The sequence below is a fragment of the Aythya ferina genome (assembly GCF_964211825.1).
Source record: "Aythya ferina genome assembly, chromosome: Z".
NCBI classification, from domain to species: Eukaryota; Metazoa; Chordata; class Aves; order Anseriformes; family Anatidae; genus Aythya; species Aythya ferina.
Genome location: NC_140299.1, coordinates 75,471,411 through 75,494,974, shown reverse-complemented (window position 1 = coordinate 75,494,974; position 23,564 = coordinate 75,471,411). Strand labels below are relative to the sequence as shown.

The following is a 23,564-nucleotide window of genomic DNA, read 5'->3' as shown; positions in this document are numbered from 1 at the left end:
GAACTATGGGTTTGCTCTGTTAGGAGGTAAGGTGCTTGTCTGACCTGCCTACTCAAACAACATTGACATTAGTAATTATTTTGACACTGATTTCAAAGGGCGTTTTCTCTTTTTCCTCTTCTCCTCTCACAGAATTTTCACAAGTGCTTGGCTGTCATCCTGGAGTAAAGAGGCAAGCACATACTTATGTTAAATCCAGCTTGGTCCTACAGGGTGTGACAGTGTCTGATTTTCATGGGGAACATCCTTAGCATGGCCATGACAGAGGATCTCCCTCTACCTGAAAAAATAATTGGAGGAGGGAGCACCTGCCTGTCTGCTGGCAGGAGAAAAATCACTGATCACAGTGGCAGCACACAAACACAAGCACACACCACACTGGGAACCACTCCTATGCTCCTGCTGGCACAGAGGAGGTGGGCCTGCAGTGGGGATAGCTTTTGTCCTAAATGACTCCCTGTGGAGAATGTTCTCCTTCTCTGACAGTTCTAACACATTTCTGGCATATAGCTGGTGCATTTTGGTAGAGTTTAAAGGCTCGTGGCCATACCCCTCCTGTACATTCAGGTTTGGTGAATGTACCAAAAAGTAGCTCTTCCCCATGTGGTCAGCTCCAACAGAGTTTGACTCCTGGACTCAGAAAGCTGCAGGAGACTTTACATTAAACCATATTCTGGGTTCCCAGATAAGCATCACCCTAAACCAAGGGCCTCCCAAAGGCTCTTTGTCTATGCCACCCACTGCGATGCTCTAAGCAGTGCTGAGCCCATTCCTACCTACAGGAGCTGCTTTCATCACCATCATATTAACCTTGAAGAGACAACTTGGGAGATTTGGTAATACAACTGAAAAGACTTTAAAATAAAAGCAGCTACAGGCAGTGGCAGAAACTTCAGGTAGTTATATCTGCAGGCTTAGTGCTGAACTGGATTGTAGGGTACTTCTCTACTAGTTTTGGCTTTGCCCAAGATTAATGAATCTCGAAGGTGAGAACAGCAGGGGGGAGCTACAGGAGGATCGGCAAGTTGAAAAATATGAACAAGTATCAAACTCAAAATATATGTCATGAACATAACAAGTGGCAAGTGGGAATATTGCAAAGGTTTTATAGCTGCTTGTTGGGGAAGATATATACCGCCACTTCAGACAAGCAGCAGTAAAAGCGACCGATTGGATCACTTGCATTACCAGAGAGAACAGTTTCCACCTGCAAGGAAACCCTTACTTTGCCCTTCTGGCAATGGAAACATTACCTTTATACCATTCAAGTGGTGGGAAGAAGCTGCAAGTGAATACTAGTTGCTTACTTTTTTTCCATCTATAGGTACCCAGAGTGTCTTGAGACCTTGTGGTAATACCAGGTTCAGAGAAGAGACCACCAAAACTGGAAGGGGCAGTAGGCTGCCTGCTGCTGCCTGGCAATGCTACAAGACTGCAGCCAAAACGGAGAGAAGGTATAAAACACCTCACCACACATTTTTCTCACCTGCTCTTTGTGCATCCTGGGTATAAGTTAAAGCCAAGATAGGTCTGACAGTATCGGAGTTATTCTGGACTTGTACTGCCAGGAGAAAGAAAATGAGAGCTTTGTTCAGGGAGTAAGAACTGTCTCGTTCTCATTTCTGAAGCAGCAAAGGAGCACTTGGTCCTGACTGGTGAAAATCAAATTAACTTCAAAGGGCTGGTTAGGATTCAACAGCAGGCCTGTCTGCTCCAGGAAATTTACAGGTGTAAATCTGGAGTAGCAGCTGCACTGTAGATTCACACCATACCTGCACAAGGGCAAGATGAAGTTTTTCAAACATACTTAACTTACTTAAGTACTTAACATACTTAATTCAGCTTTGGCTGCCTGAAGGTGTTTGCAAATTCATAAATACTTCTGGCTGGGAAAAAGATTTGTGGAGGAAGGAATGAAAGGAACATTCAGAATTTTATTTTGACTCTCTTTTCCCCTTATAATGGTAAATAAAATGAAAAACTTGACATGCTGAAATGTTTGAAACTGTGTTTATATAATTTGAGCCTCTACATAGAAAAACAAACAAACAAACAAACAAACAAACAAACAAAAACCAACCAAACGAACAAAAAAAAACAACAGATAATTCTTTGGGAATGGAAAAGTAAATTTTACCTGAATGCTTTATATTTCACAGAATCACAGAAGGGTTGAGGCTGGGAGGGACCTCTGAGTCTGTCTGGTCCAATCCCTGCTCCAGCAGGGCCACCCAGAGCAGGCTACTCAGGACCATGTCCAGGTGTGTTTTGGAGATCGCCAAGGAGGAGACTCCACAGCCTCTGGGCAGCCTGTGCCAGTGCTCTAAAGCTTGTTCCAGTGCTTTTCCCTATTTCTCATTTTTCAGTGATGGTTATCATCATTGGAAAGCAAAAAGGGAAAATAATTTCATTGCAGGCTGACCGATAATAAATCCCTCACCCCTATCCAGGGCTAAAGAGACAGTGATGACACCCTGCATCTCAGCTAGTGACTCAGATGTTTTTGAAAAATCTGAGGGGCTGAAAAAGGGACGGATGAACATGAGCTTAAGCAACTGGCTATCATGCTCTGTCAAGCCTGGGCAGCCTCCCCCACGGAGCAAGGAAAGCAGAGAAACACAGACTCAAATTGGAGGACAGCACAACCTGCTTCCAAGCGAGCCAAGTTGCTCGGAGGGGCCAGCCCTTGCAGGAGGACACTGAACACAAACAGGACAATCGTTCTGCATCCCAGGACACAAACTAACTCTCCTTCATAGAAATCATGAGCCAAGCAAGTGGAAAGAGCAGCAAGAGGAACATGAGTGGGGATTTTAATCACATCTCCCCAGTACATTTTTCATTGCTGAAGGGTTTTCCCCAGCTTTAAGGGCGAGGCTCAGCCACTGACAGAGGCTGAACATTTTCTGTGGTCACTGTCCCCAGCAGCCAATGCCACCAGCATTGCTCTGTTTGTGGTTACCCAAGAGGACAGCTGATCCCCAGAAGGTCCATCTGCCTGCGCCAAGCTGCCTGGTCTTATTTCAGCTGACTGACTGGCACAGGAGGAAGAGCAGAACAGATGCTCTTGCTACAGCAGCCCCCATGAGAAAGGGGAAAGTAGCAGGCAGCCAGTCCTTGGGCTGAAGATGAAAAAAAAAAACACGCACACACACACAAAAAAAAAACAAACAACAACAACAACAAAAAACCACAAACAAACAAACAAAAAACAATAATCTGTTAAAATTTAAAAATTCATTCTGCCTTGGAAGAAGGACTGCAATGCTGCTGAAAAGCAGAGTGCAGTTGACTCACAGCAGTCTCAGATTTCTTTATTAATCCAAACAAAATGTGCCTCTTTTCCACATGCACATTTATGCAAATAAATTGATTACACAATCTTCCAAATGTTGCATGTATACACTCCAGTGAGGTTTACATCCTTTCTCAGACCACTTTCTACAAATATTCCAGATTCTTACAGAACAGCACTTAAGGGTGTAAGTGTCTTCTTAATTAAAGCCTGTGCTTAAATACTTTGGTATATCAAGGGTATTTTGGAGAACTTTATTAACAGGAATATATTTGAGTGAAAATTAAAAAAAAAAATAAAAATGCAAAGAGAAGCAATTCATAATTTGTTGCTATAGATAATCGATCTGTGAAGCACTGGAGTCTTTCAAGTCAAAATTCTTGTATCACCTGCAGAGTTCCCCCTTTCCACACAGTTCAGGTTTCTGTCTGTGACCACTTGCCATGAATTGCTCAAAAATGAGCTCCAAACCAGGAATTATCTACAGCACTAATCCCAAGACTGGGACTGCATGATCACGAAAAAGAGCAGAAATTGCAATCTGCTCATAGATAATCCACAAACAAACAAATAAACAAAATGGAGATACTGATTTCCCTTTCTTAATTGAATTCTTCTGTAATTTTCAGAGCTTTTTCAATAATCAGCTTGATTACACTCCCTGAAAGCTTTTTTTTTTTTACTATTATTTTTCTGACTGTGCAACCTGTGCCCTAAAGCCATACAAGGAGCCGCTCCTATAATGAAGCTTCAGATAAATGACAGTTTAGGCTGTTTGTTAAGACACACAAGACTTATTGTTCCTTATAAAAATTTTAATGCATTTTATCCAATGACCAAGCTTGGGGCTGTGTACTTCTGAAACTGAGATACTTATGTAAAACTTGTATTAGTGTTATAGACCTTGTTACTCTAAATATTAGGCTAGAAGTCACAGGGTTTCCAAGATGCTGGTTGTACTTGTGGATGACAAAAATACCCTCTCTCACAGTGGACCCAGTATTTCGTGACTAGTTTCAATGAAAATCCCAAAGAAAAATCATTACTTAACTGCACAGCAGAGTAATTATTAGCTTACCAGTTTTTTCCAAGCCTGAGAAAAAAGATGCAAACACAGAATACTCCTCTGGAGCTGTACAGAGCTCACATGAGTTCATGCTTACCACCTGAAATCTAGCTCTTGTGTCTTTGGGAAAAGAAACCCATTTTTCTCTGCACTGTGTGAAACCTTCTATATTCAAAGCCAGTTCTCCCAGCCAATAATTATTTATTGCTAAGGGAGGAGACTTTGAATACTTGTGTTAATATGATCCACTCCTTCAAAACAGTTGAGGAAAAGGTACAGGTGGAATGAGGGCTGATCAAAGATAAAGATGCCAAGAAATAGATGTGATTTTAAGGCTAGAAGAAAAAGGAAAAGAAGGGGGAAAAAACATTATTAACTCATGCCTTAATCACAGTATTACCTCACTTCTGCACACAGCAGGCAGTGCATTCAGTCTTGGCATACACACCACCACTCTGCTGTTTGCAGTTTGCTACCAAGGGACCACCACCAAGAGCCATGTGAGAATCGAGGTGCAATGTGAAGGAAGTTCTGGCTTTGCAGATCAGTTGGACAATGGTAATGCACACAGGTGTGAAACAGTGGTAACATGATGGACCTAAGGACATCGGAGGTGAAACCATTTTATAGAGACAGAGAAATATCAGCAGGGTTGTACAAGACCTTGGTAAGACCTCACTCTGAATACTGTGTACACCGCCAGTGAGCTCCCCTCACAGAAGATGAATTTAGTTCAGAAAACGTGCCCTACAGAGCTGTCAGAGGGTAGTGACCACATCTTTAGAGCATGACTAAGTGTCTCCTGCTACATGGATTCTGTGTACATCAAATTAAAAAAAAAAAAAAAAAAAAGGAAGAAAGAAAGAAAGAAAGGGAGCATATGATGTTACTTCATAAATACCTCTGAGGATAAAACTCAGAGAAAGGGGGAGGAAGGTGAACGTTCAAAGGAGAGGAGCTCTTTACGTTAGAGAGCAAGGCCAGCACTCAGGCAAGGTGAGCTGCTTGTATAGGAGTTAAACAAGGATTTCTGACCGCTCCAAGAGCGAGGGTCTCCGTCTGTCCTTCCGCACAGGAGCCCGCAGCACTGAACCAGCCAGGGAAGGCAGTCAGGACTGCCAGAGGCACCAAGGAGGTTTGGGCTCCAGGTGTCCCCGGGTCGGTGCGCCGTGCCGCAGAGGTTATCGCCCCTTTGGTGCACAAGGTGGCTGGGGGACATGGTGCCGGTCCGGGAGACGAATCGCGGGGCGTAGAAATAAGATCAGAGAGCTCTAGTGCTCCGGCCAGAGCATTAAACCGGGTGTCAGCACGGCTCCCGACCCTGCCTGGGATTAGGGCAAATTACCAGCACCGAGGCGCGGCGGAGACTGCACAGCCCCGGACACCGTCGCGCCCGTCCCCTCTCTGCCCTGTTTTCCTTCGGGCAAAGCGCTCTCTGTCACAGACGCGATTTTAGAAAGCGTTTGCGGCTCGCACACGCCGAGGAGCGGCTCCCCGTGAAGCGGCGGCTGCACCACGAAGGCACCCAGCGCAGCACCCACTGCAGAAGGGCCGAGGGGGTCCACACAGCCGCGGGGCACATTCTCCGCGCCCTCCCTCCACCCCCCTCCACCCCCCTCCACCCCCCCCCCCCTCCAGACCCCCCTCCTGCTCTTGCGGGCGGGCAGTCCTGGCCGAAACCCCCCCCTGTGGGCATCCGTCGGGGCCGTCCCGGGACGCGCCCCCGAGGAAGGGAGCGGGCGCATCCCTGTTAGCCCCCTCCTTCCTCCCCGGGGGGGCGGGCGGCACCCGGCCGGCGGGGGCGGCGGCGACTACAAGTCCCGGCTGCCCGGGGAGGAGCCGGCGCGGGGCCGCCGCTCGCCGTCCCTCCCGGTGGGAGCGCAGCGCAGCCCAGCGACCGCCGCCCGGCAGCCCCAACTTTTCCCGGAGCCGGGCAGGGGGCAGGGGGCGGAGGGGGGAAGCTGCGGAGAAAGGGGAGCCAGGGCGAGGGGGGTGCAGTTTGGGGAGGGGGCTGCAGCCTGGGAAGAGGTGCTGCACGTGGGGGGTGGGGGGAGTGCGGGACACTGCACCGTGTGGGGGTGCTCCCCGTCACAGACAGGGGTCCGCGAGGGGCGGTCCGGGGGCTGAGCCCCCTCCTCCTTCTCCTCCTCCTCCTCCTCCTCCGTCCCCGGGGAGGGGGCGCGGTGATAGCGGGGCTCCATGGGCGGCGGCGGGGGCGGCTCCGTGCGGGGTCCGCCCGCCGCGGCTGATGCCGCTGCCGGCCGGCCGCGGAGCGGCTGATGCGGGGCGGGACGGCGGCGGGGCCGGTGGAAGCGGCGGGGGTCGTGGCGGGGGTCTCCGGGCCATGCAGGGGCCGGGGGTGCGGGGTGTAGCGGTCCGGGCGTGCCTGCTGCTACTGCCGCCCTGCGCCCTGATGCTGGCGGCGGTGCCGGGCTCCGCGTCCCACCCGCAGCCCTGCCAGATCCTGCGGCGCATCGGGCACACCGTCAGGGTGGGGGCCACCCACCTGCAGCCCCGCTTGGTGCCCGACGCTTGGCCCCGGGAGGGGGCGGTGGAAGGAGGCGGTGGCCCCGAGGGGGGGGTCCCGGCGGGGTCCCGGGGCCGGCGGCCGGGGGGCGACGGGGAGATGCGGACGCCCCCCGCGCCCTCCCCGCGGGACGCGCTGCTGCTGGCCGTGGCGAACCTGAACGGCGTGTCCGGGCTGCTGCCCTACAACCTGTCCCTGGAGGTGGTGATGGCGATCGAGGCGGGGCTGGGCGACCTGCCCCTCTTCCCCTTCTCTTCCCCCAGCGCCTCGTGGAGCAACGACCCCGCGTCCTTCCTGCAGAGCCTCTGCCACACCGTGGTGGTGCAGGGGGTCTCCGCCATCCTCGCCTTCCCGCAGAGCCGCGGGGAGATGCTGGAGCTCGACTTCGTCTCGGCGGCGCTGCGCATCCCCGTGGTCAGCATCGTGCTCGGCGAGTTCCCCCGGCAGAGCCCGGTAAGGAGCTGGGGAGGGGGCACACGGGGGGAGGCGGGCCCCCGTTGCACGGCGAGAAGGCAGCGCCGAGCCCCCGCAGCGCCGGGGCGGTGGGCTGCGGGCGGAGTGGGGAGCAGCAGGGAGCGGGTCCCGCCTGGTGTCTGCGGGGAACCACGCTTCTGCACCCCAGGTGGGAGCCCCGGGGCGGCGGGGGACGAGCGAGCATCCCCCAGCTTGCACGGGAGAAGGACCCGGCGGTGACAGCTCAGCCCGCGCCGAGTTGCTGGGCTGAGAGGAGAAGACGGGCTCCCGCGGTCCACCACTGCCTGGTGGCAAGGGGCTCCTCTGGAGGTCCTCGGCTTGTCCGTTGGAGAAGCTTCCCGGACCAAAAGAAGGTTGTGAGCCAAAATAAATGGAAAAAAAAAAAAAAAAAGAGGTTGAAATGAACGTCCAGGATGCTTATTTGTTGCTGGTGTGAATGCAGTGCACTGTTGGTGTGGGATAGTGTCGATCGTTCAGCAGGTGACAGATTTTAGGGAAGTTGCTCACTGTAACTTGACTTTTCATTGAGCTGTCTAAAGCATTAGCTTTTTTTTTTTCCTTACTTGTAGTTCATGCATTTCCGTTAGATTTGGTTTTTGGAGCACTGAATTGCCCAGCTAAAATAGTAGAAACTAAACTCTGACTGTGTCTGTTTGATCGTGTAGCTAAAGTAGTAGCAAAGAAAGTCAGCGTGCTTGACTGTCCTAGGCACAAATAATAGTAGTATCCGAGGGGAGCTAAACTTTCTATCATGCAGAGACAGCATCTTAATGTTGCACACTCTGGAAAAAGATAACAGCTCAATATGTTGCCAGTGTGGGTTTCATGCCAGAAATCGTGTTCTGGCAAGAGTAGGAGGAAAATGCTCTCATCCGTGTCGCCCATGCAAGGGAAGTTGCGAGTAAAATGGCAGAAGCTGCCATTTGAGTAGCCAGGAGAAACAATTGCTTTATATAAAAAGACATAGCTCAACTTTGTGCTCAAAATATAATTAGAAAAAAAAAAGATTACCAACTGAATTTGCTTTGCAAAATACAAAAAACATAGCCTGGATATGTATCTTCTATATTTCTTGAGTTAGGTGGTGACAGAAAAGGTGGGAAAAGTGCTAGTCTGTAATTGAAGGCTCAGCCACTGTGTGCTGGTCTAAACTCAGCTAGTTTTCTCTAGCTCAGCAAAAAAAAAAAAAAAAAAAAAAAAAAAAAAAAAGGTAATTTGAGTTTCTCTGCAGATTTTTGCACAAACTCGGGGGTAATCAATGCCACCAACTGCCATGACTGCTGTGTGTTTGGTGCATGTAGCACCCAAGTTCTCTCTCTTAAATCTACCAACCTTTCAGTTACACTCTCGGTTGTACCTGAGTCAACAGCCAAAGCTTCCTAAGACCAGAGCCCGAACTGAGCATCTCCCTGCTCTGTTAAAATCAGAAATACTTTCTGTTCCATTCCAGATGGGTCTGAGTTCATCTGAAGCTGCCAGAGGACACACAAAAGACACGTTCAATGCAGGGTTATACACATTGTTCCTTTCTGCAAACTCCAAGGTTCCTACTTTCCTTTCACGTTATTCTCACTGGGGAGGCAAGTGCTCATTGCCATGGAGGTCTTCATTGGATAAATCTGTCCAAATCAGGACTTTGTTCATAAGCAGATGTTTAAAAGTCAGTCTTCAATGGCAATGAAACCAATGCCAGACATTAAACCTGTGCTTAAGTGCTGAATAGATTAATTTTTTTTCAGATGAGCTAAAATATCACTCAAGGCTTTTTGGATTTAAAAAAATCTCAGCCTTATTCAAAGGCCAGCAGGTAATACAAGCCTATTAATCTCCAGAATTGGATCGGAGAGACTGAACATCTCTCTGAACACTTTGTTTCATACCCTCATGTAGTATACACCAGTTTTGGCCAACTCTGGAAGCCTTACCTCACATACTTCCCACTGTTATGGGATTTCCAACACTGTCCCTGTCCCAGGGACCCGACAAGGTTGGCCATAACACCCCCCGATGCCTTACTGCCCACTGTACCCCGGGATTTTGTCGCTCTGTCTCACACTAGTAATGGTGTGAAGTGGACATCCCCCTGGCCTCCCACCTTCCTGCTCCACAGGCCCAGGGCCACAGGCCGACCACCTCTAGCAGCGCTAGAGGGGGTAGTCAGCAGTGTCACTGTGGCAGATTTTGTTCATAAATAGTCTGAGTAGACATTATTTTCAGAGAGGAGAAGGCTGAGAGCTGGGGACTAACTTTACTTCTGAGGTGGGATGCGGCAGCCTGCGTGGAGCCTCCCTCCCTGCAGGTCGCTGGCAGCGAACCCCTCAAACACTTGCCCTTGAAGAGCTTTTCCTTCAGGAGCATCACAGATGTGCTAACAGACATTACATATGGTGGGCAGTGTCCTAGCAGCAAATCCTCACTCTTATTCCAAGGTTTTGTTAGGATGATTTTACAGTAGCAACAAACAAGATCTCATTTTCCATGTTGTGCCATGATGGGAGTGTACAAATGTGACACCTGTGCTGCTGCTGAGTGCTAACAGTCTTACTACTTCATAGAGAAGTTTATAATAAGCAAGTACTCATTGTAATTGAAAAACACTTTGCTCTTTGAGTAGATATTCTGTAACATGGCAAAAAGCAGTACTTGAAATGAAAAGGAAGATCAGTTTCTAGAAATGAAATATGTTTTAATATTACTGGCTGTTGCCTCTATTACAATCGACACTTCAAAAGTATAACATCAAGTGGAGATCCATGGTCAAAAATGTCAAAAGTAGGCATCCAAAGTAAGCTGGATACCTAGTGCTTTCAAATGCTGTGCTCGAGCATCCTTAAACTTATGTTTCTGATTCAATTCTACCCTTCTGAAGTTAAGGGGATAAAAAAGCTCACAATGTTCCCACACAGCAATTAACAATCACATGGCAACAACCATCACAAAGATATAGGGCTTGTCCTGTCACAGGCAACAGCTTTTGCTGAAGGCTCGGGGTTGTTTGTGTCAAAACACACAGACAGCTGCAAGGGATGCTACACAGAGTAAAATGTGACTTTTTTTTTCATTTTGATTTGTTTATGTGATTTAGTGATGAACATATACTGACAGTAAATCGAGACACTGTTGTGACCTGAAAAAAGCTGTTTACTTTTCTGAGTTTACTGTCACTCCTGTAAATTTTCACACTCTCAGTAAGCAAAAGTAACAATTTATCACCATCATTCAGTAAGCAAAAAACCACTGGATTTCTTTACTACTTACACAAATGCAGATTGCACTAAAGCTTTGACAGATCATTATTTTGGAGACAGCAGCTCATGTGCACTGATGTCATTGAGGCAAGGCTTGTCATCTTACGTGTGTTTGAAGGAAGAAGCACACTTCATTTTTTCATTCCAAGACTGCCAATGTCATTAATAATTTTCCCAGAAATGGAACAGGGAAAAGAGATAGGGAACATGAACCACAAGGAGATACAGGGATATCACTTCTAGTACAGAGCCAAGAGTTTGGGAAGGATAGCCCATATATAACCTATAATTTCTATTTTACAGGAGATAGTATCAGAAACACAAGGGAGATAATGTTTGCAGCAGCATTTTCCAAACTTCAGAACTAATGGAGTATTTTTAGTGTGCTTCAGATAAATCAGTAGCTCTGATGTCTTTTAACATTAAAAGGAGTCTTCTCAGAGCAACAAAACAGCAAAATAAATCTGAATCATCTTAGTTCCTGCATGGCCCATCCATGCTTTATCTGGTTTCCTGAGTAACTGGAATTGCCAGCACTGCTGATCACTGCTATGACTTCAGGGAGAGTCAAAAGAATACATAAATCAAATCAGAGTTTTAGGTTAAACGGTGAATTTCCTGGTAAAATAGGAAGCTCGTGCTCAGAACAGAGGCTTTAAAAGAAACTCACCACTAACATCTGATTTTTTGTTTGGTTGATTTTTTTTTTTTTTTTTAAGAGATTAAGTTTTCTTTTGAAAAGAAAAAGGGAGTGGGGATGAGGAAAAGCTTCTCTCTACCTAATAGCTCAGAGGCAGTTTTCTTCCTCCTTCAAGACAGGATTGCACTTTTATAGAAAACTCTTTCTGATTGGCAAAAAATAAATAGAACAAAACAGAACAAAACAGATAAAGTCTTATTGTCCAGGGGATGCTGCCAAACATCTGCCTAACTGCAGCCTCTGGTAGTTCAATCTGCCATTGCTGATTTGACTTGGTCCACATATTGGAGTTTGTACTAGCTACTGTATAGAGGAGCAATATGTGTTCAGTCTTTCTCTGTGATCAGCCCTCCTCAGCTCACTGCATAAATAGAGTGGCACACAACTGTTGGGCACTTGAGGAGGGTTTGTGAGAGATGTTCTTGGGGGAACAAAAGGTAAAAAGGATGGAAATTGAAAGGCCATTCCTCTTCAGATAAAGGTCTGTCTGCAGTTCTGCTGTAGTGCTCCTTTTGAAACTTGCACAATTTAGGCTATAGTTCTGCTATAAAGCAAGAGTCTTTTTCTATTGCCACCTAATGTAAAACCACAGTTTGCCTGCAGCCAGTTTTCCTAGAGTCATAATTTCTTTAAACACAAATTTAGGGGTGTAACTCACATTTTGCTAGCAACATCGTTGTCCTGGTGTCATGTGAGAGATCTCCTCATGGCAACAGTCCTCCACTGAAACACAGCAATGCAATGCTTGCTCACTGATCCCATTTCAGAATCAAGGTGAACTCAGGTACCTGCTAACTGCTGCCATCTCCTGCCTCTGATGTGCTCTTCTTCCCAATATTGTACGTAGTCCTCGCATTGTTGCTCTGAGAATGGTTTTACTTGTGGTCCTGGTCTGTGTTGAGCATCACGGGCTGTAGGATGTGCAGAGTTTTGATGGTTCACTGGGTTGTTGGCTGAAGCCAATCTGTCTGTTACCTTGAAGTTGACAGATGATGTGTATTGAAGGGAAGGGAGTTCTTGTTTATATTCTGGTCCATGATCAGAAAGCACTGAAGTTTTCTGAAAGTGAAGTTGGCATAACATTCAGAAGTTGCACTGGCACCTAATGTATTTTGATTTTTTTTTTCTTGTTCGGTGCCTTAGCTCAGGGTCTGTTTTCTCCACCTGTTGTACACCTGATACTCCAGGGTCATCCTTACCTGTCTGCAAACACTGTTTGAAATTCTGTTAGAGGACATCCATTTGTTTCAGTTCTTGACTAAAACTGAAAATTGCAGCCTACCTACCTATGGTGACTTTCTTAAGAACATTTTGTCTAAAAAGAAGCTTTGCATACACAGAAACATGGGTCAGTAGAAATAAAATAAAGAACTACCTTCTTTATACTGCTTACATTATATGAGGAGGATTCAGTTCATTGTGTTCGCAAAGGATCGTTTTTTTGGAATTCAGGAAAGTGGTGAGTTCTCTCCTCTGGATCCTTAATTCTAACATCCCATTGAGATAGAAGGAGCACTCTGCTGTACTCTCTGAGTACTCAGTACTCTGCTGGGGTGAACTTTTCCAAATCTGACCTTTTAGTATTATTTCCAACCCCCCTTTTAGAATAAAGCCCCTCAGAAACCCACTGAATTTGCCATCCTACCATTGTGCTTTTAAAATAGGGATATCTTGCAGCTTACAGTATGGCATAAGATATACAAAAGGTATACAAAAGGTATACAAAACTTTGAGTTGCAAGATTATCTCATTTTGTCAGCTGTTTTGTTGCTTATGGAGGAGCAGTATCATGAGTTGGAAATGTGTTTACAAATATATTAGTTTAAGACTTGAAGTTCTTTGTAATACTAGAAGCTTATTTAGTATTCCTTATCACCTAAGTTGCCGTGAAATATTTCAGCAGCCTTCTTAAAATCATCTAAATGTCTTAAACACTGATGGTAGTGTAAAGGTGTTCTTATTTTCTAGTGTTCGTAGTTTGTAACACAAGTTGTGAGGCTTGGTTTGGTCAACCACCAATCATAACATTATTCACTATCAATAATTTTCTGTACGCTTATCTTTTCTTTTTCCTGGCAATTATTATTTGAGGAAATGTTAGTCATGCCTCAGTTTGCATATCTGCTTATTTCTGAGTTGGAGGCAACATGCTGATTTGAGACACTAGAAACTGGATAGTGCAGGATTGTTTGAAATACATGCTCCAGACATTCTCTGTTGGAGTGGCTTCAGCTCAGCCATGAGCAAAATGTCTCAAATACAGCAAAGGTTGACTACCCAGATTCAGAATGTGCACCATGTCTGTAATTATTTAGGGTATCTGACTCTGTGAATCTTTTGATAAAATTATGTCAATGATCACTTTGTTCTTGAAGTGCATCTAGTTCTGTCAAGCTTTATCAAATCACATAGTCAACTTCATATGCTATGTTGCAGTTTTAGTTATATCAATTCCATTTGAAAAGGGGGATTAAGTGTTAACAATTTGGGGGTTAAGTGTTACAATTTGGAAAGGAGGTGGAGGAAAGATGATCCTCTTAGCTGAATACTGTGCCAGTAGACATTTATTATATAAACTAAAAGAAAATACGCTGAATTCATACAAAAAATCAGAAGCAAAGGTACCTGCCTTGTAGCCTGATGTATATTTGTCTGTTAGTCCCCTTCCTTGCTGTACTCATCATATGATAGTAGATTTTGGAGAAAATGTACAAGCATGTTAGTAACAAGATTTTATCATTCCTCATCCTGTGCAGCTTTTCTGATAAAAAAAAAAAAAGAAAAAAAAAAAAAGAAAAAAAAAGAAAAAAAAAGTTAACATTGGATTCAACAACATCCATGATGTTTTCTTTTGTGTTTTTGCTCTTCTGGGTATTTGCAAAATTATGTCTTCCTCATTGTATAGCCTAGAAGAGGTCTTTTATAATATACTGGACAAACACATGTTGATGATGAGTGAAAAAACTATGGCAGGGTTAAACCATTAATTATTATTTTACTGAATGACAGCCATTGTCAGAAGAAACACCAAACTTAGTGGTATTCACTAAGTAAAAATTGGCTGAGATAGTAGATACTAGTAGATACTATATGAACACAGAAGTACGGCAGCAAGCAGACAAATGTAAGTTAGGGTGTTCAGTATAACTTCCCTCGAGAATTTGTCCAAAAAAGTGTGAGCACCTCATATTTCCACTAAAATACGTAGCAGATCTAAGTAACCTGTGGAAATTAGCAAATAGCCAAGTATCTTGTCCTGCTGTATGTTATTCAATTTGATGCTCACAATTAAATTCAAAGACCACTTATAAACATCCTTATCTAGGGTATGTTTAATGGGTTGCTTATTATTTAAACAAAGGAAATATTGAAAGCTCATCAAATAAAATGTGTGTTCCATTCATTTTCTGCGCGGCTTTCCTTGCAATTTTTTGTATGTATAAGAAATCGAGGCATATCACAGCTAGAATTTATATACTTGTGATTAACAGAAAACTGGAAAAAGCGTAGTTTTTTTCCACATTCCGTATCTGTCTTTCCAAGAAGAATCATGTTTCTGTAGATGTGAGTGAAGAGCTTTCAAAGAGGGGAAGGATCGTGTTTTCCATTCAGTTGAACAAAAGGGCCCCGCGAATCTTGCTGCCATTCCAGTACTTGCAGAGTTTATTCTGAATAGCTAAAAGGACACAGAAAAGAGAGGGAAGAAAACAAGAAATCACAGTGAGAAAACTATAGGCATAAGTGTAAGTGACACAGGGGGAGATAAGGAGAAAATAAACTGAATTGAGAAACAAAGGAGGAGATGCCCGTCCGTGACTCTTAAATTCTGTTCCTCCAGAAGCAGAAAAGCAGGAGAACTGAGTTTTACATGAAATCACTGTACCAGGCGCTGGGGTCACCAAGCAGAGAGCAAAGCATCTCTCCCATGTCAGGGCTGACTTGGCAGGGCTGCCTTGCTCCCTGGTTAGGAACTGTTGCCTCCAGTGTGTAATTCTTCCCAAACAAGTCACATAGACCTCCCAGGGGACTGCTGAGCCAACAGCTTTGCCACGTGGAGGTCTGGCATCTTCTGGTCCAGCATGTCACATTGCCATGAGACAGAGCAAGCTCGTGCCAACACATGTAGCATCAGATCAGTAGGTACCTACACAGGACTTGCTAATACATGGGAGCAAGTCCAGACACAGCAGCTGTGGGATGGCATCATTGGACATCAGTGGCTGTTCTTTACATCTGATCTGGCCCTGATGGGCTGACCGTTTCTGCAGGTATCCCATTGATCAGCCAGGCTGGTTCTCACCACCATGGGGAGAGGATGTGCAGATGGTGGAAGTAACAGCAGAACTGGGAGAGGGATTTAAGCTTGAGTAGGCAGCAATGATAGATGATTCATTTATTAAGGGAGTCACACTCGAGCAAAGCCATTTGTGCAAGGGACTCCTCGGCAGTGTGACTAACAAGTCCACAATCTGGCCCCGAGTGCTTCGCAGCTGTCACATCAAGCTCCTAATGTTACTTCTGGCAATTATTGACAAGTATGCCAAGAGCTGCCAAGACTGAGAAGGGACTTGGCAGCAGGGCACACCACAAACCGCAGCAAAACACAGCATTACCTGCCACTGGTGGAGGGCACTGGAACCAGATGTTTGCACACAGCTGGCCTTGGGTGTGGTTTTGGCTTGCACATAGGATATATGTACCCCGCAGGTGTACGCAGAGGGCCTGTGAACACCTCTGTCCCCATGAGCGGCCACTCCATCCATACCTCTAGGGTGTGTGTGCAGGCCCAGCGAGCAAGAAGATGGTGCCGAGTCCCTTGGCTGCACACAGCTGCTTGGCACCCCCCTTGCAATGAGCTGCAGAGCTGGGAGAGCCCTCTGGAGCTAATGGGAAGGTTTCCCCTTGGCACCCAGCGGGAAAGATCTGCTCGTCAGTGTTCTGGCTAATTAACTTTTATCAGAAGTGCTTCGGTCACCTGAATCTGCCCACCTGCAGATGGGGAGGTGGACAGGAAGGGAGAAAGAGTGATCGTGAGCACAGGTGCACCCTCCACTGCCACTAAAGCACAGCAAATGGAGAAATTACTGCAATCATTTGATTGTTGCTGTTATAGAGGAGAAATCAAATGTCAGGAAATTCAGAAACAGGCACCATTTTCCTTTTCTTGCTACAATATTTTTATTACTTTTTTTTTTACCAGCTTTCATCTGTGATGATAGCTTTCAAAGCCTGTTTTACAATGTAGAAAGTATTTGAAATGCATTATAAAAATCTATGGATATGCTGCACAGGCAGATTTTAAACTCTTAGCATTTCCCTAACGGCGTGCTATTCCACTTTCAGCTTTTTTAAGAGTGTGAAGGAAACGATTGCCCATGCTGTTCATCAGACATTTTACTAGGCTTTCTAACTTAAGACAGAGTTAAAAGACAAGACAGATCTTTGAGCAAAAATCGAGGTTTTAAAAATGAAGCTTTGCACTTGATGCAAGGAAAGAATTATTAGGCATTGCAATTAATAGCCAAAAAGAGCAGCTGTATTATGCATCAGGCTCTCACAACGTTGCTACTGATAAAGCAGTTACACTACACTCATCTTAATAGTGTACTCACTCAAACCAGCTTAAAAAGAACTTTTTTTTTTTTTTTTTAAATCAGATGAAAAGTCAATATTCACATTTTGATAATTTTCTGGTGCTATTTTGGATGAAAGCATAATTATTTATCACTTTCTCAGCTTGTAAGGCTCATTCATATATATATCAGTTAAACAGCTCTTAGGAGGGGAACAGTTGTTTCTAAGAATTTACTGTACTCGACATAAGCATCAGAACATGGGAAAAATAGATCTGGACATAACTTGGAGCTGATAGCTGCCCTCTGTAGAGTGTGCTGGAGCTGTTCTAGCTGACAGCATGGGGCTTTGCTCCTGCATTAGAAGGAGGGCAACAAGGTGAAACAGAATGACTTGTCTGGGCTTCCTCAGCTTAAATTGCATGTGATAGGTGCTGAAATGTAGAGCTCTGATGGGACAAATACATGCCCAGTAACAGCCTTGAGGGAAACAGAAGTAAGCAGTTAAAGCAAAACACATCGGTGCTTTTGGTTTCAGCTTTGGGACATGAAAGCTTTAAATGTCATTGCTGTGATAGCCAGACAGGATTTTCCAAGGGCTTTTTTGAGTACAAAATGAAGCAGGGCTGTGAAGCAAGGTTCTACTCCTCTTGTCGCTCCTTCCTCCTCACTCATCCATAAACACGCAGCTGGCACTGGTGACACTTGGTGATGCTGGCTGGGGTGCCTCAGGACCCCAGAAGAAAGTGGTGTGCCCGAGGGAATTCGGTGCCCTAAGATCCCCACATCTCCCCTTGTTCCCAGTTTGGCAAAACCAGTTACACTGCCTGGTGTGGCAGGCCAGCGATCCACAGCTGCTGCAAGCCACCCAGAGAGGCAGCTCCTGGCAAACTCACACAGACATCAATAAAATTGTCTGCTGCAGAGTTTCAAATACCTCATTTATGTTTTTCATGAGGCAGGGGATTCTAAGCTGTGCAGAAGACTTGGTAGAGTGGAGCTCAGGTGCTGCTTGAGTCTGAAGGGCACAGAGAGGTTGGGAGGAGCAGCATTCCCTTTGCTGGCTTCCAGGCGTGCTCGGGGTGTGAGTAGATGTGTCTGATCAGTGCAGCTGGCAGGCTCAGCTCAACTGGGTGTTTTTCTTGTAGTGATAAACAGGGAGGCAGTGATCAAATATGGCATCAGTGTTAATTTCCCAGGGATTCTGGAGAGAAAAAAAAACAACACCTATTAATCACGTCTTTGAAAGTTCTTATAAAATGTATTAGTATAGAAACATGTTGGAAAGACCAGTGTGGTTAACAATACCCTTGTGTCCTCTGATGGAGAATCCTGCATCAGCAGTCAGCCCCGGGAAGGCAAAATGATCATTATCCAGTCACCCTTATGATTATCTTTTTATACGTATGAATTATTTACTTAGTAGAGGGTAACAAGTGTACACTTGTTAATGAAAACCCGCTTTCTTCATTGTTAGACTGGTAAAATCTCTTCAGAGCACGTAGTTCTTCTAACTATTTATTTCACATTCATCATTCCACATTTGGTTTAATGTTATCTTTCATTGTATAAATAGAAAATCCTCCAGCGCAGAATACTCGTGGGAAAGGATTCCTTCATACTGATATCTTTTTTTGAGAGAGAGAGATGGGTGAGTGGTCTGTTTTGAATATTGATCCCAGAATCCCCAGGAACTCTCAACTTCAGCTTCTCCATTTTGTACCTTCTCTTCCATTTTCATTGTGCCTTGCTTCTTTCATCCTTTCTTCGTCTTGCCCACTGGTCTTTGTTCTGAGGTCCTGTCTTCGACTGTAGGGTAATACAGATCCTAAATTAACAGAGACTTGACTCCAGAAAAAGACCGCAATGCTCTATTGTGATACAAATGATCAGCAACATAAATTGCTCATCACTCACTGTTCATCACATTTTCTGAAGAGCACCAAAAATAAGACACTTATTTATAAATAGCTCAGCCTGCTAGTTTCCAGTGAAACTGAATTTCGTATCTTCCCACCATTTTGACAGTGCATATAAATATGTAACATGTAGTTATGTGAAAGTTAGCTGTTCCACGATGTCCTCTGTGGGCATTCACAACCCATACAGGTTCACAGCAAAAGAATAAATTGCAAATTGAGACCTGTGGTGGGATGCAGCATACCACATGATTAACATAAGAAAGATTCCTTGCTTAGAGAACAGGAGCTTGTTGCCCAGATCATACTGCTCTTGTATTCCTCCCCAGAAGTGTACTTTAAGAGGAAAATGAAGTGAGAACTCACAGTGAATAATACATCTGATAATTGCTGACAATTTTTCTGCATGAAAAACACCTGAAATTTCTGTAACAAGCATGAACGACTAGGGCTAACTGCAACCTGGAGCTTCTAAAAATTTATGTAAAAACTTTCCTGGCTTTGAATTGGGACCAGTTTGAGATATGGTTTTGGTTGCTTGGCTAAGCCATGTGGTATTTTTTTTCTCTTCCAATCTCATGAACATGAGAATTGGAGACATACACGGAAGCTGAAACTTGCGAATACTGCAAGCATACACTTCCGTTGTTCATTTTCTACAAACATTTGTCCTGGTGTAATTGGATTACTTAAATGTTCATGAAAGCAAATGTTGAGTATAAGAACAGCTGAAATGAATAATTTCATTCATTTGAGTATATATGTGTTGTTTCTGATGCATTTGGCATCATTAACACTATATATATATATATATATATATATATATATATATTCAGATTTCCTGTTCTTTTAAGCATGTTATGGCTTTGCTGTGGATGAGGAACTGGTCTAACAGATCCATGGCTTGCTACTGTGATATTTAAACTATATTCACACGTGAGCTTAACACTGCTATCAACTTTAACCTTTAATTCTACCTGACTTGTTTCTACTTGAACTTATTCTCACCAGAGATTACATTCCCTTCACTTAAAATTCTACAGAAAGCCATTTTCTGAGTAAGATCAAGGATAATTCAGACAATTCATCTTTTTCTGGACCCTACTTATTCCAGCATTATAAGAGCAAATGCATGTCTTCCGAGAGCTATACAAAATTATTGCAATCTTATTAGAGAATAACAAGCAGCAAAATGGCTTCTTATTGTTGTTAAGAGGAAGAGAAATGAGAATTCAATCTGACCATTGAACAGAGGACTCAAATGGAGATTTCAGTCTTCTCCAAAGGAGGCTTAAAAATCTATAGGAAAATACAGTGGACTAAGGACAGGAGTAGTTACTGGTCTGCCCGTCTGGGACCAGAGAGGGTCGGCTGAACTTCCTTGCTTTGTCAGGAGTCTCCTCTGGGAGGTTAGTAGTTGTGCAGGGCTGTCTAAAGCAGCAGCAGTCAGTTGCCTGCCTGCAAACGGAGCACCTAATCTGCATGTGCCTTTGGCCCCAGCCTCACATAACCATGACACGGTCTCTGCTGGAGCCATGGTGTGCTGCTGTGGCATCATTCCTTCTGAGGAGTGTGAGCAGTACGGAGAGGAAGAAACATCCAGCCCCGAGAGCAAGCACATCCAGGACTGTGTCAGGAGTGAGCAGTGCTTCTCATTGCACAGAGTGGGACAGGAAAAGACCAGCGTTGCCCATGGGGGGACAAGCTCTGTTTCCTTCGCCAGGAGCACAGAGTGTGCTGTTCTTACAACCTTCACGCCACCTTGCACAGTGCCCCCCACCCCTGGCTTAGCAGTCTGGAGGTGTTTACAGAATCTCCTGTCGGTTTAAGAATGGTCTCCAAACAAACATTGTTTACCTTGCTTTCGTTTCAGGAAAAGAGCTCCAAAGCAAACCTTTCACTGAAGATGGTGCTTTGTGTGAGTGTCTCTCTCTCCCTGTGTTCTCACAGCTGGCTGGCCGTTTCGCTTGGATTTATTAATAATACATCCTGGTGTTCTGTGTGGTACCACCAAGGGTTTTAAGCAGGGAATTTTACAGAATATTTCAGTTCCCTTGCTCAAAGTGCAGTCTCTATGTCGATGCAAAATATCAAAATTCAGAGCTTATATTTTTTTTTCACCTTCTGTAGCTCCATTCCAGGTCACTGAAATGTGTAGAAGCATAATTCTTTCTTTGAAAAACTGACCAAAGCTTGCATTCAAGTGCTAGGGTCACAAAAACAGAGAGAGAATCTGACATGGGGAAAGGGAAGGAAAAAATATGTTTCAATTTCTCCAGGAAATACACTGTTTCAGTGATTTTTATTATAGGTTCTCTCCCCCTGAAGCACCATCGTTTCCTGCAGAGAGCACGCAGTTTTGATCGTATGTTCTTGTCAAACCCGTAAGAGCAGTGCTCTGTCATCCCTTCCTTTCAGGTTGTCTGGGGTAATTAGGTACTCCTCTACAGCACTTGCAGTTGTTTGGAGACTTAAAAAGACTCACTGAGCCAAAAAGCACCAACACCAACATGGATTCCTGGTCCCCAGGTGCGGTTCACCAGGCTGCGCAGAGCCATCATGGATTATTTGCACGGAGATGAACGGACACGAGCGTCTCGCTGAGATTAGTGAGACATGACGCTTTAGTGTTTTATCACAACTGCTTATCCATGTCAAAATCCCAGGGTGTGCTTCATTTTCACTGGTTCTTATCCTCTCCTTTAGGAGGATACAATCACCCACTCAAGAAGCAGAAATAGTGCATGACTAACTATGTCACGGAACAAATGATTAGCACTAAGTAGTTTGTGCTAGCTGTTTGCAAACAATCCACGTGCCGACAATTACACTGAAGCAATTTTGTGAATACCTAACTCCATGCATTTTGCATAACTCAAGATGGGTTCCCAGATCGTTTGCCTCCCGTAACTTTTGCCTCATTTGCTAAATTCGCAAACTCTGGCAGCACGAGGCTGGACTGTAATGCTGTCCATGGCACTGTGCTGGCAAGGGTGGTGGGAGGGATTGTGGCTCCAACAGAAGAGGTGCCGCTCACGATGAGCCGCAGCTGCAGTGTCCTGAGAGTTTGCAAGCCATCAAGTGCAGGGGAGGGCAGCCGCACGCAGGCGGATCCACAAATACAGACGTTGTGTTTCCAGATTTGCAGTTATGCAAACCAGGATGCTGATTTGCCCCAGCTGTACCCAGCCCACACGCAGAGATCCCCGTCTGGCTGCTGGCATGCGCTTGTTGGGTTCATTATAGCAGGAGATGAGGGCCTGCATATCACCCACCTGCTGACATCACAGTGAAAGAGCTGATCTAATGAGTGCCTAGCCTTGATGCAAGACTTTTTTAGAGCTGAGCAGTGAGGGTGAAGGCGTCTTGTGTGTCGGTAGGCAGCTCAGTGCTGACAGGAGTTTATTGATTCCGTTGGTGCAGAGTATTTGAGAGTGTTTTGTTTCATGGAAATGTGTAGCCCTCCCGGATCCTAAAGCACAAAGCTCTTAAAAAATAAATTAAATACCCAATGTACTTGGGTAATAGGTGCTTCTCAGTGAGTGGAATGGTTTTCAGCTGTCACAGGGTTGTGCAAACCTCACATAACCTCAAGGAGGAGATGCATTATTTTGTAGGAGAGGGATGTTGAGGTAGTGGAGATATAAAGGAGTTACAGCAGAGAAGGTCAAGTCAGTATAGAAGAGAAAACTAGATTTGTAAAGACCTTTCCCCTCATTCCCACACTGCAAAGTGTTCTGCCTATCAATAATATCCAGCCTGCTAAATGGCTGCTGTTAGTTTCATTACCTTCTCATAAATGAAGCCAACCCCAGTAAACTGCCACACCATTTTTTTCCTTTTCCCCCTCAAGAAACATAAAGTAGCAGTACAAACAAGTTTTTGCATAAATAGGATGTCCATCTTTGCTTACAGTTCCATCACAATGCTCTGCCCAGTTGGTCCTTACTACTTTTTTTTCTGTAAGAGTAAAAAGTATATTGAATTTCTTCTCCATCACCACAGGTTTTCCTAGTAAGAGCAGTACACTGAATTATTGTTATCAATATGCTATTAAGTTTTTTGTTAACAAGGGAAGATCTGGTATTTCTTTGGCATTGTACGTATTTCCTTTTTTTTTTTTCTTTCCCCCCCCACCCCCGACTCTGTGCAGTGTAATAGCATGCATTTGGGTGGATATGCCGAAGGAAGGGGGAAGCTGCAGGTGACTCCATCTCCATGAGACTTCCAATGGGGAAGAGCCTAGCCCTCACTCCCGGGGCAGCTGTGGCATTCTGCTACAGTAGCAGAAAGGGACCTACAGGACAAAACTGATGAGCTTATTCTGATGGCATAATGCTGGAGCCAACTGCGCTTGCCATGGGCAGAGCCGTACTAAAAGAGACTTGGCCAGTGCCAGCATCTTGTGATCAGTGCTCGCTGCTGTCAAGTGATGGTGGCAGACAGCAGTACAAGTCCTCAGTACAGCCAGATGGTCCTGTCAAGCATGGTGTGTTGTTTTTCCCAATGTGTGTGGTCATATATTTATCTTCAGTCTGTGCCCACTATCACATGCCAATGCATACGAATGGGTACCTTGCTTCAAGTCTAGAAAGCATCAATTGCCATTGCTCCTCTGAGTCCAGACTCAGTGGCCAGTGCAAGGTATCATTCATATTTTACAGTGACTTACAATCTCCATGCCATCACTTTATCATTGGTCTGAATGTCCATGTTAGGTGCAAGCTAAAAGAAAACATGGTAGCTGTAATCAATGCAAATA

The 23,564-nt window shown here is 45.0% G+C and overlaps 1 protein-coding gene across 1 annotated transcript in view; it reads left to right on the top strand.

Moving 5' to 3' along the window:
* Nucleotides 1-6,609: 6,609 nt before the first annotated feature.
* The window catches only part of GRIN3A (glutamate ionotropic receptor NMDA type subunit 3A), a gene marked incomplete at its 5' end in the record, with an annotated part of 77,070 nt that continues 60,115 nt past the window's right edge, over nt 6,610-23,564 (top strand). Inside the window, one exon of the mRNA XM_084503952.1 lies at nt 6,610-7,341. Coding sequence (XP_084360078.1) covers nt 6,610-7,341 — 732 coding nt within the window. The remainder of the gene's footprint in view (nt 7,342-23,564) is intronic.